The sequence below is a fragment of the Hemibagrus wyckioides genome, linkage group LG24, assembly GCF_019097595.1.
Source record: "Hemibagrus wyckioides isolate EC202008001 linkage group LG24, SWU_Hwy_1.0, whole genome shotgun sequence".
NCBI classification, from domain to species: Eukaryota; Metazoa; Chordata; class Actinopteri; order Siluriformes; family Bagridae; genus Hemibagrus; species Hemibagrus wyckioides.
In genome coordinates, this window is record NC_080733.1 from 11,812,118 (window position 1) to 11,825,858 (window position 13,741).

Consider the following 13,741-nt stretch of genomic DNA (forward strand, 5'->3'; position numbering starts at 1 on the left):
TTTCTGTATATGCCAATCAGGCATAACCTTATGAGCAGTGACAGGTGAAGTGAATAACACTGATTATCTCATCATGGCACCTGTTAGTGGGTGGGATATATTAGGCAGCACGTGAACATTTTATCCTCAAGGTTGATGTGTTAGAAGCAGGAAAAATGGGCAAGAGTAAGGATTTGAGCGAGTTTGACGAAGGGCCAAATTGTGATGGCTAGACGACTGGATCAGAGCGTCTCCAAAACTGCAGCTCTTGTGGGGTGTTCCTGGTCTGCTGTGGTCAGTATCTATCAAAAGTGGTCCAAAGAAGGAACAGTGGTGATCCAGCGACAGGGTCATGGGCAGTCAAGGCTCATTGATGCACGTGGGGAGAGAAGGCTGACCCGTGTGATCCGATCAGATTGCTGAAGAAGTTAATGCTGGTTCTGATAGAAAGGCAGTGCATCACAGATCAAGGCTGTTTTGGCAGCAAAAGGGGGACCAACACAATATTAGGCATGTAGTCATAATGTTATGCATGATCGGTGTATATCCTGCACGTTTGTATTAGTATTTTTTTTTCCTAGTCTGAATTGTTCAACCTCCCTCACGAACCTTTCCCCTCATTCTGCGACTCCTAGCGCGCGAGAGAGGAAGCGGAATGAAACCGAGTGACGTTTCACGCGTTGATTGGACAACCTAAACGTGCGCGTGCTATAGAAAGAGTATAAAAGCGCTGAGTAATGTAAATCTTTGTGTTAGTTGTCCAAAGCTTGAGGCTGAGGTTTGTTAGTGTGTAAAAGTTTGGGAGCCGAATATTAACGTGGTAAAGATGGTGGATAAATTTGTGGGAACATGGAAGATGGTTTCCAGCGATAATTTTGACGAATACATGAAGGCACTGGGTATGTTTGTTTCCCTTTTTTTGGTTATTATTTTAATGTGTATTATTGCCATAGTTTCTGTGCTTTCGTTGTGTTTTGGGGCTGGGACAAATGCAAAAAATATGTAAATGCAATGTGTATTATTGTTTAATACACTTTCAGAGAAAAAGATATTAGTCTATATCACCAAGTGCTATCTTATTTTATTATGCATCTTTCACCTGAGAAAGCAAATACTGCATACAGTTAAAAGACCATTAAGATAAGCTGTGGTCTGTGTGTTTTAAATGCAAAAATGTTTTGCTCAACTAAAAGTCACATATTATATGTAAAGAAAGGATCTCAAGCCATGATACAGTTTCACCATCATGCATCTTATTAAATATTGTATTAACTACACTGACTAAGTGAGAATAAACACATTCCCATTCTTCAGGTGTGGGTTTTGCCACTCGTCAGGTAGGAAACCGGACCAAGCCCAACTTCATCCTGAGCGTGGATGACCAAGGACAGATATGTATGAAGTCGCAGAGCACTTTTAAAACTACTGAGGTCAAATTTAAGCTCAACGAGACATTTGAGGAGACCACTGCTGACGACAGAAAGACCTCGGTCAGTAGTGAATTCAGCTCTACTTAATAAAGAGTGCAGCTCTGTTGTAGGACTTGTGTGTGAGTGTGTGTCCTGTCTCTGTGCAGACCGTGGTGAGCCTTGAGAATGGCAAACTGGTGCAAAAACAGACCTGGGATGGCAAAGAGACTACACTAGAGAGAGAAGTGACTGATGGGAAATTAATAGCGGTGAGAATTTGATTTATGCTCTTGAGAATAAGAAGACACTTAGGATGCTTGTTAGACCCTTAGGATCGTGTATCTTATAACCACACTCCAGCTATGCATAGATAAGAAAACTATATCAGATATTATTTTATAAGTAATTGAGCTTGAACCTATTTGATTCAATTGTCTAGTCAATTAGGCTTTTGATTATAAAAGCTAAATATTAGCTATATGTTATGTAATAGTAGTATTATATGTAATGTAATAACACTGTTATAAAGGCATCTGTAATCAGGCTTGGCATTTTTTTTTCCTGAAATCTGATTTTTTCTGATTCTTCCTCTGCAGACATGCAAAATGGGAGACGTGGTGGCGGTGAGGACGTATGTAAAAGAGCCATGATTAAATGATCCTGGCTTGATTTTGGAAATGCCTGGCTCAGTTCAATGAGCAGTCAGTTTTCTCGTTTTCTCGTATTCATTTTTTTTGACACCAAAGCTGTCAAGGTTGCATGCAGCATATTTCTGGATGCATTGAAATGAATCATTGTGGTGTGTTGAATAAAATTTTGATCACATCTGCCGGTATCAGCTTTGTTTGTTTCTTTATTTAGCCTATTTAAATGTGCATACGGGTAGGTATGCGATAGCTGAGTGTCAAGGAAGGAAGGGAATGTCTCAGTTTTGTTTTTTTTAAACAATTCTTATCCATGTTAAACTGGTCATTGTAGCATCACAGCCTTTTTAATACACTGTTCAATACACATGGATTTGGGCTCCAGGTTTAGATCTGCTTCATGTCATTGTAAGTCTTACTAATTTTTAAAAAGTTTATTAATACAGAGAAGTTACAGCTATGCAGCCTTAAATAATAAATGCTGCTTTTTACATTCGAGTAAAAATCCTTTTCCCAATCCCAAAGCTAAAGTAGTTAACTTTTTTAAAAAAAAACAGAACTAGTCACTGGGTCCAGACTCGCCCTCTCACCTCCCTTCTAACTATTACGTATCCTTCTTGCCTTAAGATGACTAATAATAACCAGGGACATTAATGTTTTAGTTTTTGTCCCAGTTTACACTCATATAATACATTGAAACATCTTGATATGCTGTGTTTTTGAGAGCCACAGGATGTTCCTTCCTTTCCTTTTTTGTCCTTAAACATTTCCTTTTAGCGCATAGTTTTAAGATGTGTAAGGAAACGAGAGCAGGGTTCGCCACACCATCAGTGCCTTTGACCTGCATTCGAAACATAGAAAGTTCCACTCATGGCTGTTTTCCCAGGAGAGGAAAAAGAGGAGATAGACTGATTGCAGTTAACAGCAAAAACAGCTGAAACAGGTGCATTATGGGCCAACTCCCTACAAGCCCCTTTATTCAGAAAACACAATGCATTTTCCTATTCCCAAGCCTGTATAAAGTTTAGATAAAGGGGGTTGGTACTGGAAATAAACAACTGTAATTACAATCAAATACTACAAGATTAGTTTCCAAGAAAGTCATGTGATCTTGATTAACTTCAAAGCTATTTATTATTATTGCACAGGAGATGCTTCAGAGATCAGGGCAAGGATCTGTGCAGCTCTCTCTCTCGCTCTCTCTCTCTCTCTCTCTCTCTCTCGCTCTCTGTCTGTGCGGTAACACAGTGCATGTGTGTTACTGAGGGAAAGTGAAATTAATTTGCAATAAAGTTGCACAGTATTCACAATGGGGAAAGAAAGGTTACAGTGCCAAAGTATTCATGTTTTTGTGTTAAGGTGGAGTTGTGGATGCTGTTATGAAAATTTCAACCTTTTTAACCTATACATAGCTATGAAAATGACGTGTGGGGGGGCATAGTGGCTTTAGTGGTTATTATGTTCGCCTTGCACCTCCAGGGTTGGGGGTTTGATTCAAGCCTCACCCCTGTGTGTGTGGCGTTTTCATGCTCTCCCCATGCGTTATGGGCTTCCTCCCCCAGTCCTAAGACATGTGTTATAGGCTGATTGACATTTTCTCAAGTGTGTGAATGTTTGTGTTTGTTTGATTATGTTCTGTGATAGGATGGCTTTCTGTCCAGGACCAAGCCCCTTGAGTTAGACTCCAAATTCCCTGTGACCATGTGTAGGATAAGCAGTAAAGAAAATGGATGGATGAATGACAGTCTTTACGTTTATTATTACTTACAAAATCTAAACCCAAGCCTCATCATCATTCATTCTCTTCACTGATCTCTGTTCACTCTACTGGTGTAGAAATTGGTGCTGTTTTGATTATCTTAATTCTGTTACCTACATTTTTGTTGCCAAGCATGTTTACCACATTGTTTTCTTAAATATGGCATGTTTTTGCAGACCACATCATATGCTATTTTGTAGGAATATTAGCAAAATATCATGAACCGTGTGTGCACAGTAATAACAGGATAATGGTATATCTTACACTAGGAAATAATTAAATAAATATACACTACATATGTGTAAATAGATTATCAGAGGCAATACTGGGTAACATTGGTTTATTTAAGGACACAACATACAGTATTCGTAAAATAGTTTACAGCTATAGACCTGTGGAATGCTGTATACAATATACCTCTATTGTCTCTGCTTATTGCATCCCGGGTGTACACACATGACAGGAAGCTGAACTATTGTAGGCTTTATTGATACAGTGGGCTACTGTGGTGTCATTTTGACTTGGGACTTGTTTTGCCTGGACAGACAGTTATTATAGGAATGAAGTCATATCCTTTGAGGAACATCTGGAAAGCTACACTCCAGGACATCATTCCCGCCCTTCCGTTGTCCTTTATTATTATCAAACACACAATGCTGTTATACAATCCTGCCTGGTCAAATTGAATCACAAGGCCAAGGCTACTGTCTTCTATCCCACAGTTTCCAGCATCCTTTGGTATTCGCCTAAGGTCATAAAATCAGTGGTCTAAGGTTGTAAAATTCAATGGGGGGACAAAAGTTCAATCCTGTGGCATTGTTAGAATGCACTTAATTGTTGTTAATTTTTGATGGCACTAGTCGCATTCTCATTAAGTACAATAATTACTCGTCAGTTTATTTGTAGAAATGCCAACCTGAGCTTAATCACTTTAAAACTTATCTTTCCAGCAACTTTAAAGACATAATTAGGATGTTCAATACATATTTAACAGTTTCTAGAAAGGTTAAATGGTTGGAAGGTAATGCTCCAGAAATAATGTTTCTAAAACCTTCTAATAACATTGTAAAGCAAACCATATTTACAGCAATTGTTTTTAGAACATTGCTGCAATTAAGAACATTAGTTTTACTGGAATATTTTGGTTCTAAGAAGGTTGTGTCACAATATACACCGATCAGGCGTAACTTTATGACCACCTGCGTAATATTGTGTTGGTCTCCATTCTGCTGTCAAAACAGCCCTGACCGGTCGAGGCATGTACTCTACTAGATCCCTGAAGGTGTACTGTGGTATCTGGCAGCAAGATCTTTCAACTGGACTTAAAGGATACTTAAAGGACATAAAGAATACTTTTGATAGATACTGACCACTGCAGACCGGGAACACCCCACAAGAGCTGCAGTTTTGGAGATGCTCTGACCTATCTAGCCATCACAATTTGGCCCTTGTCAAACTCAAATCCTTACGCTTGCCCATTTTTCCTGCTTCTAACACATCAACTTTGAGGACAAAATGTTCACATGCTGCCTAATATATCCCACCCAACTATAGAAAACTATACTTTATGAAACTTTAATATAACATTAAGGAAATATTAGTGTTTCATTCCTTCCATGCAAAATTCACGGCAACATTGTTAGAATGTTGTTAGATGTTTAAAATGCGTTCTCAAAACACCCAGAACATTTGACAAACCTGTTCATTCCTTGTTCAGAAAACACTAAAGTTTTATTATTCAGCTCATTCTTCAAAGCATAATATTCAGATAACTAATGTGAAGCTAGTAGGAAGGGTGTGTAGCTACAAGCATGAAGAATGTAAATCTGGACCTGCTCGGGGATTCTGAGAGGTCAAAAATTTCATGCTTTTTTCAGTTCTTCGCTGAGAGTCAGGGGTCAGGACTGCATTGGAGAGATTTAATGAGAAGCTTGTTACCATGCAACAAGACTTTGTAGGATGCCATAAGCATTTAGCTTGGAGGTGGTGAGGTAACTGTGTGCTCATCTTTGTTCTGTTTGTACAGAAAAAAATTCTGTGTTTTTTTATAGCCCTTTCACATACTGCAAATAAGACTAAACCATGCACCAGCACCTTTGTATAGAATTAAAAAGCAGAGCTGAGTGAATTTCCCAGAGATTGCATAATGTCTTATACTCAATCATGCTGTGAAATTAAGGACAAAGGCAAATGAGAGCCATGAGCCAAAGCATAATAAATGTCTCATAAAGCCCAGGAGCCTCACCACAACATTGGAATTCTTTTCCAATGTGAATAAAATCATGCCTTTGAATCCACCTCCCCCTTTCATCCGGGGCATGCAATCAGTAACCCACAGTGGGAGCCGAGCTCAGTATGGAGCTGTGAATATACCGATCTTTAGCCTCTTTGGAGTAAAACAGCAGCTTAGGGCCAGGTGCGGTCGGCCACAGATGTACTGCAAACAGAGAAGAAAGATCCACGTTTCCTGTAGGCTATATATCATATGTTTTTCATTAAATGTCCGTTTCAGGAGCACGCTTGTGGAATTTGAGTTTCAGCAAAGCTCTATTGACTATTTAAGTGAGAAATAAAACACTGAAATTGTTTTATTTTATTATTAATGTTACCACCCTGAAGTGTTTTGCTCCTACTGTAACAGCAATTTGAAATTTCAGATTAATTAATTCATCACACAGTCTACCTTTTCTCTATAAGTGATATTTAATGACCTGCCAGGATAGGCTCCAGCTCCTGTGTAACCTAACCATTAAAAAGAAAACTAATTACTGAAAGTGAACGAATGAGTGAGTGCGTTATATTTAATGTTGTGTAGCTGCTATCACTTATGCTGCAGCAACTATCGATTGCCATTCGATAAGAAGAAACTAATTGCAACTTATAAAGATCATGTTAAGATTTTCTTAACCTCATGTAATGTTTTTTGAAACACTGGAGTGTCCTTGCATATCAATAATTACTAAATCAATTATAAGTGTATTAAAATAAACCTGTGATTTTCCAGAAGTTATGGAATCAGTACCTCCCGACCAATCAGAATCAAGAATCCTGTGTTTTCTGGATTTAGAAAGTAAAAGGTACTAAGCGTAAATCACATGAGATCCATGAACAAGAAGCTGTGGTATAAGCAAAAAGAGTGTCATCTGCTACATTAGAACTCAAGTTTGACCAAAACACATCTGACCTATTTGGTTTCCATAAATAGTTTGTAGAAATATATATATATCACTGCCATGACTCACAGACATTTACGTCATTTAGGCACGTAACCAAAAAATGATGAATGCTGTCCTTAATTAACTTCATTGTGTTTTTGTGTATTAGAATGCAACATTTGTTCCAGATCTAAACAGTATCTAGAGATGCTTATCAGCTTTCGGCAGTGCAGCGTGAAACAAAAGAGAGGTCAACGGGACGTGAGTGGAAATGTAATGTAAGGCAATGGTGAAGGACCGCTGCCAGGAGTTTCGTTAGAAACTGAGCACCTTTTAATTTGGTACAAAATGTGCTTTCAGACAGCGGTCTTCTTCCACGTATATATATTAAGTCATTAAATTTCCCAAAACGTATATAGACAACAATTTATAGTAATACTAGCATAACAAAATGTTTCCGAACTTCCTGTTTTCCATCATCCTGGCCTCAGGATGTCTATGCAACATATATAAATATGTTTACATGCCCTTATTATTTTACTTTTTTTTTTTTTGTGAAATCAGCAAATGTCTTTGCATATAATTTCTTCTTCTTCCTTTTTTGCACTCATCGCTTTAATGCCACTTCAATCTATGAAAGTTAAAGCTGTGATGTGTTTCATTATGATCATTTGTCTTTCAGCATTTTAGAGTTTTCATTCTTCTTTTGTATATAGTTCCCAAAACAGTGTGTGACATCTGATTACATTTTTAATGTAGATTACATATTTTTGTTAATACTATGTATAAACGAGTAATTGGGCCCTTGAGCAAGGCCCTTAACCCTCTCTGCTCCAGGGGTGCTGTATCATGGCTGACCCTGCGCTCTGACCCCAACCTCCAAGGATGGGATATACGAAGAAAGAATTTCACTCTGCTGTAATGTATATGTGACAAATAAAGGCTGTTTCTAATTTCTATTTCTATACACAGATAAAAATCACTGTAATGTCTGACCTGCCAGGTGCAATATTACAGAACTCAGAGCCTGGTTTCCTAAAAGCTTTGTAAAGTTAAGTGCAATGTAACTAAAAGGGAGAGAGAGAGAGAGAGAGACAGAGAGTTTAATCTGATGCTTGCTCTACTATATAGTGATGATCCTGGTTGTAAGATGGGAAAAAGACTTGAAATGTTTCTATTCTGAGCGGTTTTATTTTTAAATATTGCACTTGAACACAGAGTACGCTGAGAACAGGGAGTTGTGTTTTAGTGTGTCGTGGAATTTTGGAGAGAAACATGCTGACAATCTGAAGCCTGGGATTAGCTTAGTCTCTAAGGAGCCTCTAGGTTTTCCTCACACATGGTCACAGATAAGGCAAAAGGGCAGGAATCAAAGAAATGTGGTGTGTTTGTGGGATAAAGTCATGTGATAGATAAGGTTCTGTTTGAACTTCAGTTCTACAGAACCATCCTGACCTAAAAGTGTAAATTCGTCACAAATATTTTGTTGGGCTGTGAGTCTTAGCAGACTAGAGTAGACAGATTTTAGATAAATAATCTTTTTTGATGCCTTTTTATCTAGTGTTATTTTTTATCTTGTTTTTTTTCTGTGGATTGGGTCCAGGTCTAACAAGGAACACGAGCCCCTTCCTGTAGTAAAGAGCAAGGAATATGAACAAGTGAACATGTAAACATATACAAACTGAGCCTTTCTCCTACTAACACCGATGTGCCTTAGCCTGTATCATAATTAAACCCAAGAGTTTGGAAAACAATGCATTCATGAACACCCTTCGATTACTTCCAAACATGACACGCACTTCCACAAACTGTGGGGATAAGATAACATTGGCTTGTGGAAGCGTAAAGGAAACAGGAAGCCATCAGTCATTTCGATAACCTCTTTGTTCTTCTTGTATGTAAATATGACTTTGACCATTCACAATCTATTTAGCCTCTAACTGCGATTCAAAATCACAAACAAGACTGCTGGCCATGGGGAGTCCTTTACAACAAAACCACAAAGAATGTTAGGGCTAAATATTGCAACATGGCTTATTAGTCATGGGGGGCTACGCTGCACTAAATATGTCTGGAGAGGAGTGCTTTGAAATGGAGGCAACTGGAATTCTTGTTCAACACAGCTGTGAGTAAAGAAAGCAAACATCATTGTCAGCAGTGTAGGAGTGTCACCGTTTCACCGCACTTTCTCATGCCTCACTTTTGATCCAGAAATGTCGACTGGGGAAGTGGCTCACATGACAGACAGGAACACATATAGAGCTGAATGGAGCTTTGGCGAGATCACAAAAGAATGAGGTGGTGGGAGGTATATGAGATCCGCCTGCAGGAAACTAAGACCTTTAGACAAGTACTTACCTCTTGACATAAATAATTCACTTAATTGGCCCTGTGTCACATGCATACAGCATGGTTCAAGTTCAAATGAAGTTTTCCTTTTCTAAAATGCAGTCATGCAGACACAAAAACTGAGGATCGGCTATAGATCATTATGAACAAGGGCTGCTTGTGTAAAAGGGATAGCGGGGTTAAGCACCTCCTTGCTTGAGAATATATGGTTTTATTTTTGTCTTAATGATTCGCTATGAAAAAAAATGCCTATGGGAACAAAATGCTTATTTTTTAACTAAATGCATCAGCTCCATCAGTCGTAAGAAAACTATAGTGAACAGTATGAAGAAGTGAGGCTGGGGGCTGCGGCTCATTTCTTTCTACCCTAGAGTGTAGATTCATGCAGACAATCAGTGACAATCACATCTTGAGAAAAAAATGGAGGGAGAATTTGAGCTGACAATTTGAGCACTTTTGGGTGGTCTTTCAGCCTGACACAGATATCATAAATTCCTGCTCTCAAATGAGCAGCATTTTCCCAGCACAAGCACTGCTCTCCTTTGTGTTTGTCCATGTCAGTCCATGCCACGTGCCCCTGTCTTATCATTAGCATGTAACCTGAATGTGTCTGTGTGATGTGTTAAACCCATAATTAATTTGTCTGTGCATATCCTGTTGTTTAATATTCCTGTTATGAAGTGCTATCATGCATTTCTGGGGTTAAGTCCAAGCCTTGTTGCCTGGTGCTTTATTTCCTGCCTCAGTTTTTCCTGCTTTTGACCTGTGCATGTTTTCATTGTTGATAACGGATTATCCTGTTTTAATATAGCCTGCATGCGTTCTGACCCATGATGCAGACATTGACTATGATACTTAGATTTCCTCTAAATATTCTTTCCATGTTAATGTATACATCCGTCACATCCGACACACATCATCAGCAATGATGAAGGATGTGTAATATGAGAGTGTGTGTAATATGTGTTTGTGTGTGATGAAATTCTAATAATGTATTTATTTATATTTATTTACTAGAATGTAATTATTTACTTAATCATTATTTTCTTCCCAAAATGCCTTTGGAGAAGAAACTAAGAAGAAAAAGACTATGCACACATTTTCAGATAAATAAATAAATAAATAAATAAATAAATAAATAAATAAATAAATAACTAAATAACTAACTAAATAAATAAATAAATAAATAAATAAATAAATAAATAAATTTACATAATACTAAATAATAATACATAATATATTTAAATAATAAAGAAAAGTACAGATAGCAGAAACTAGCAGAAACAAAAAAACAAAACAATTACAACTTTACTGGTGAACATATTTTGTAAGTTTTTTGGTGGTGGTTTACTATTATACTTATTATACTATTATACTTGTACTGGTGGTTTTATCCCATGACTCCCTCCTTGCTAAACTGCCAGACTAGGCCATTTTCTTTTCTGTACTTCCTTTTCTAGGCCTTGTATAATGAACAGCTGTGATATGAAGACATTAGAATTCAAGAGGCTGAGTAACTGATCACTGAAAATGGCTCCTAGTGCATATAACATACAGTGTTTCAAAATCCTTCAAAGGATTTAAAGGAATAATGCAGTTTTCATTGGCCAAGTCTTATAACTGAAATCAAGTATAATTTAATTGTTTTTACATGGCCTCTCAGTTGATTATTATTATTACTATTTTTTTAATATTTTTAATAATAAAATACATTATAATAATTAAAGTAGTATTTATTTATTTATTTTTTATTTGTTTGTTTGTTTGTTTATTTATTTTTAACAAAGTGTGACCAGACCAGATTAATACACTGAAGCCTATTTCTTGGCCATTAAATATTTATCTTTTGGCAACTATTGAATTTTAAAATGAGTGGCTAGAGAAATCGGTTAAGTGACTGACAGAATCTAAGCACTGAGATTGCTCATATTAATATTACACTTGGAATATTAGAAGATGGATACCATTTGCCCCGTGCCTGCCAAATTTACACCACATATTAATTATGCAGTTTGAAAAGAGGTAATTATTTGTGGTATCAATTTGTTAAATTTGTTAACTTGTGGCTTCTATTTATTCATTTGTGCCCAATTATTATTTATTAAAAAAGTATCCACCATGCCACCTTACAGGCTTTTAGTGTTTCTCTTCCTTCTGAATACAGGTAAATGTGTTGACATTTTGTCTCTAATAATCATACATATACTGCTGTTATGGTGCAGCAATTTGGTTAAAAATGCTGGAGTATTTCTTTAACAGAATGACACTATATTTAATATATCCTAGTAATAAGCTGATGTTACAGTTTGATGATTTGAGACATTTGTTCATTGTGACAACTTTATCATTTGTATTCCAATGGCCCAATAATTTCATAACAGCGCATCATCCTTGGAATTTGACATAAAGGTCGGCTAAAGACAATTCTATGAGAACTATTGAGTCTGCATTGAACTTTGCTGCTAGTCTGACCTTGTCCTCCCACAGAATCCCACTAGCAGCAAAGTTCAGATAAAAAAATGCATTTCATAAGCAATAAGTGACCATCTGGATTTAGACTTAACTCTTAAATACTGTGACCCCAAAGCTCTAAGTAAAACCACTGTATTGACTGTCTGTGTTTCAACAACCATTACACTGACCCAGACACACACACACACACACACACTTTAACCATAATCCTTTCTGTGGGTTTCAACAGAGGTCAGCGTTTGCTAGTCAGCTTTTACTTTAGTTCTGATTAATTCTGCTTGTCAGAGGTGATCAGAATCAATCTGGTCCATTTTTTCCGCCTGGAAACCTCCATTCAGAGTTCAGCACAGTCACTGTACAAGCCAGACCTTACTCATGGGCCCAGTGCAGGCCAGTCAGCAAATATGGCCCTGACAGCAAGAGAGGAAGTGACACAGTGTTGCCAACATATCAAAGCTTTTTGCCAGCTGTCTACCCCAACAACCCTCTGGTGGCAAAAGCAATTTGCTAAATGGTTTTGTTGTTGCTTGAATCTGACTCTAATGCCTTTGATGAGCTATTAAGCCCACAGAAAAATGCAGTGAGGCATCTTACTGGTTAACAATTCCAGTTAATAGTACCTCTGGGCTATCCTGAGACCTTTTCACTCGGGTTTGGAAAAAAAGATTGTGAGATTGACGTAAAGAAAAAAAGGTTGCAGACCAAGCTCTCTGTTTACTGGTCAATATAAGTCACTATCCTATATTTACAAGCTGTTAAGCAGGTTTGGGTAACTCACAAGGATGCTGTTAGTCTCCCACTAGAGCATTACCAGGTACATAACTGGACAAAGACCCCAGAGCAAACCGACTGGAGAAAAAAATAATATCTCACAGCTGGCTTGGGAACATCTAGGGATCACATGGTAAATTGTAAATTTCCCAATGAGATGAATAAAGTATCTATCTATCTATCTATCTATCTATCTATCTATCTATCTATCTATCTATCTATCTATCATGGTAGCAGTTGGAATCTGTGGCTGGAGAGAGAGAGAGAGAGAGAGAGAGAGAGAGAGAGAGAGAGAAGATTGGACTGCTGACTCAGCCTGTTATCACCATGTCTCTGCCAGAAAAAGTGGAAGAAAAATTACAGAATTAATAAAAGGTGGTCCTGGGCATGAAGGACTTGCTCAGGTATCTGGCTCAGGTATGCTTTTCTGAGAAAAGCTGATGGGGTGGGTGCAGATTCCTAGCAACTAACTGGAAGTTGTTGAATGATTCACTGAAATGAAATGGTGTCATATTTACTATACATTATACTAGTTCTAGTGAAAAAGATGACCTGCAATACTTTCACTGTCAGCTAGAGGATGCTGAACACCCTTACTCCACTTGCAGGTTTGTAGGAATTGTAACCCAAGTTCTCAGCATATATAGAATCTGTTTATAGAAATGACACTGCTGCCATCTTGTGATAATCCATTAAATGTAGCTCATGATTTGTCTTTAAAGAGTTACGTTCCTGTGGATATATAATGCATGAGCAATATCATGAATTTGTTTCATTCGACTTGTTTATTTACATAGTTTATTCTTTATCAGATTCTAATTTTCGGATTTTGCTTAACTTCCTGTAAAGTGCACGCTGATAGTTTGTTTATGGTCTATACCATTCATGACTCGGATCATAGGAGGACTACACTAACATGTCCGTTTATAAAACACTGGCAGTAATTTTAAATGTGTTTTAACATATGTTATTTTAATTTTTAGCATATATACAATTTATTTCAAATGGAAAATAATCTTTTTTTGTAGGCAAATTAATCAGCGGCCATAAGACCACAGCTCCTCACAGTGGTACATTCCAAGATGTAGCAGGGCTATTCGATTCCAGATATTGTGGAGTCGACTCAGATTCATATCTCAGTCCCTTACGCTCAAAAAATATTTTACGATATTTTATCATATATTCTGAACGTAGGTTTTGTTG

General features: G+C 37.4%; 1 protein-coding gene across 1 annotated transcript; it reads left to right on the plus strand.

Moving 5' to 3' along the window:
* The first annotated feature begins 719 nt into the window (after nucleotides 1–719).
* fabp4a (fatty acid binding protein 4a) lies at nucleotides 720–2,213 on the plus strand. The gene is made up of 4 exons (XM_058377260.1): nucleotides 720–878; nucleotides 1,294–1,469; nucleotides 1,556–1,657; nucleotides 1,985–2,213. Exons 1-4 carry the CDS (start codon nucleotides 806–808, stop codon nucleotides 2,036–2,038), a joined length of 405 nt encoding a protein of 134 aa, XP_058233243.1. The 5' UTR covers nucleotides 720–805; the 3' UTR covers nucleotides 2,039–2,213.
* Nucleotides 2,214–13,741: the final 11,528 nt, after the last annotated feature.

Excerpts from the sequence above, each read along its gene's own strand:
- fabp4a (XM_058377260.1), top strand. The coding sequence starts at position 806 with ATGGTGGATAAATTTGTGGGAACATGGAAGATGGTTTCCAGCGATAAT. Across the intron at positions 879-1,293 it reads CGAATACATGAAGGCACTGG|GTGTGGGTTTTGCCACTCGT; the intron begins GTATGTTTGTTT and ends CCCATTCTTCAG. Across the intron at positions 1,658-1,984 it reads CTGATGGGAAATTAATAGCG|ACATGCAAAATGGGAGACGT; the intron begins GTGAGAATTTGA and ends CTTCCTCTGCAG.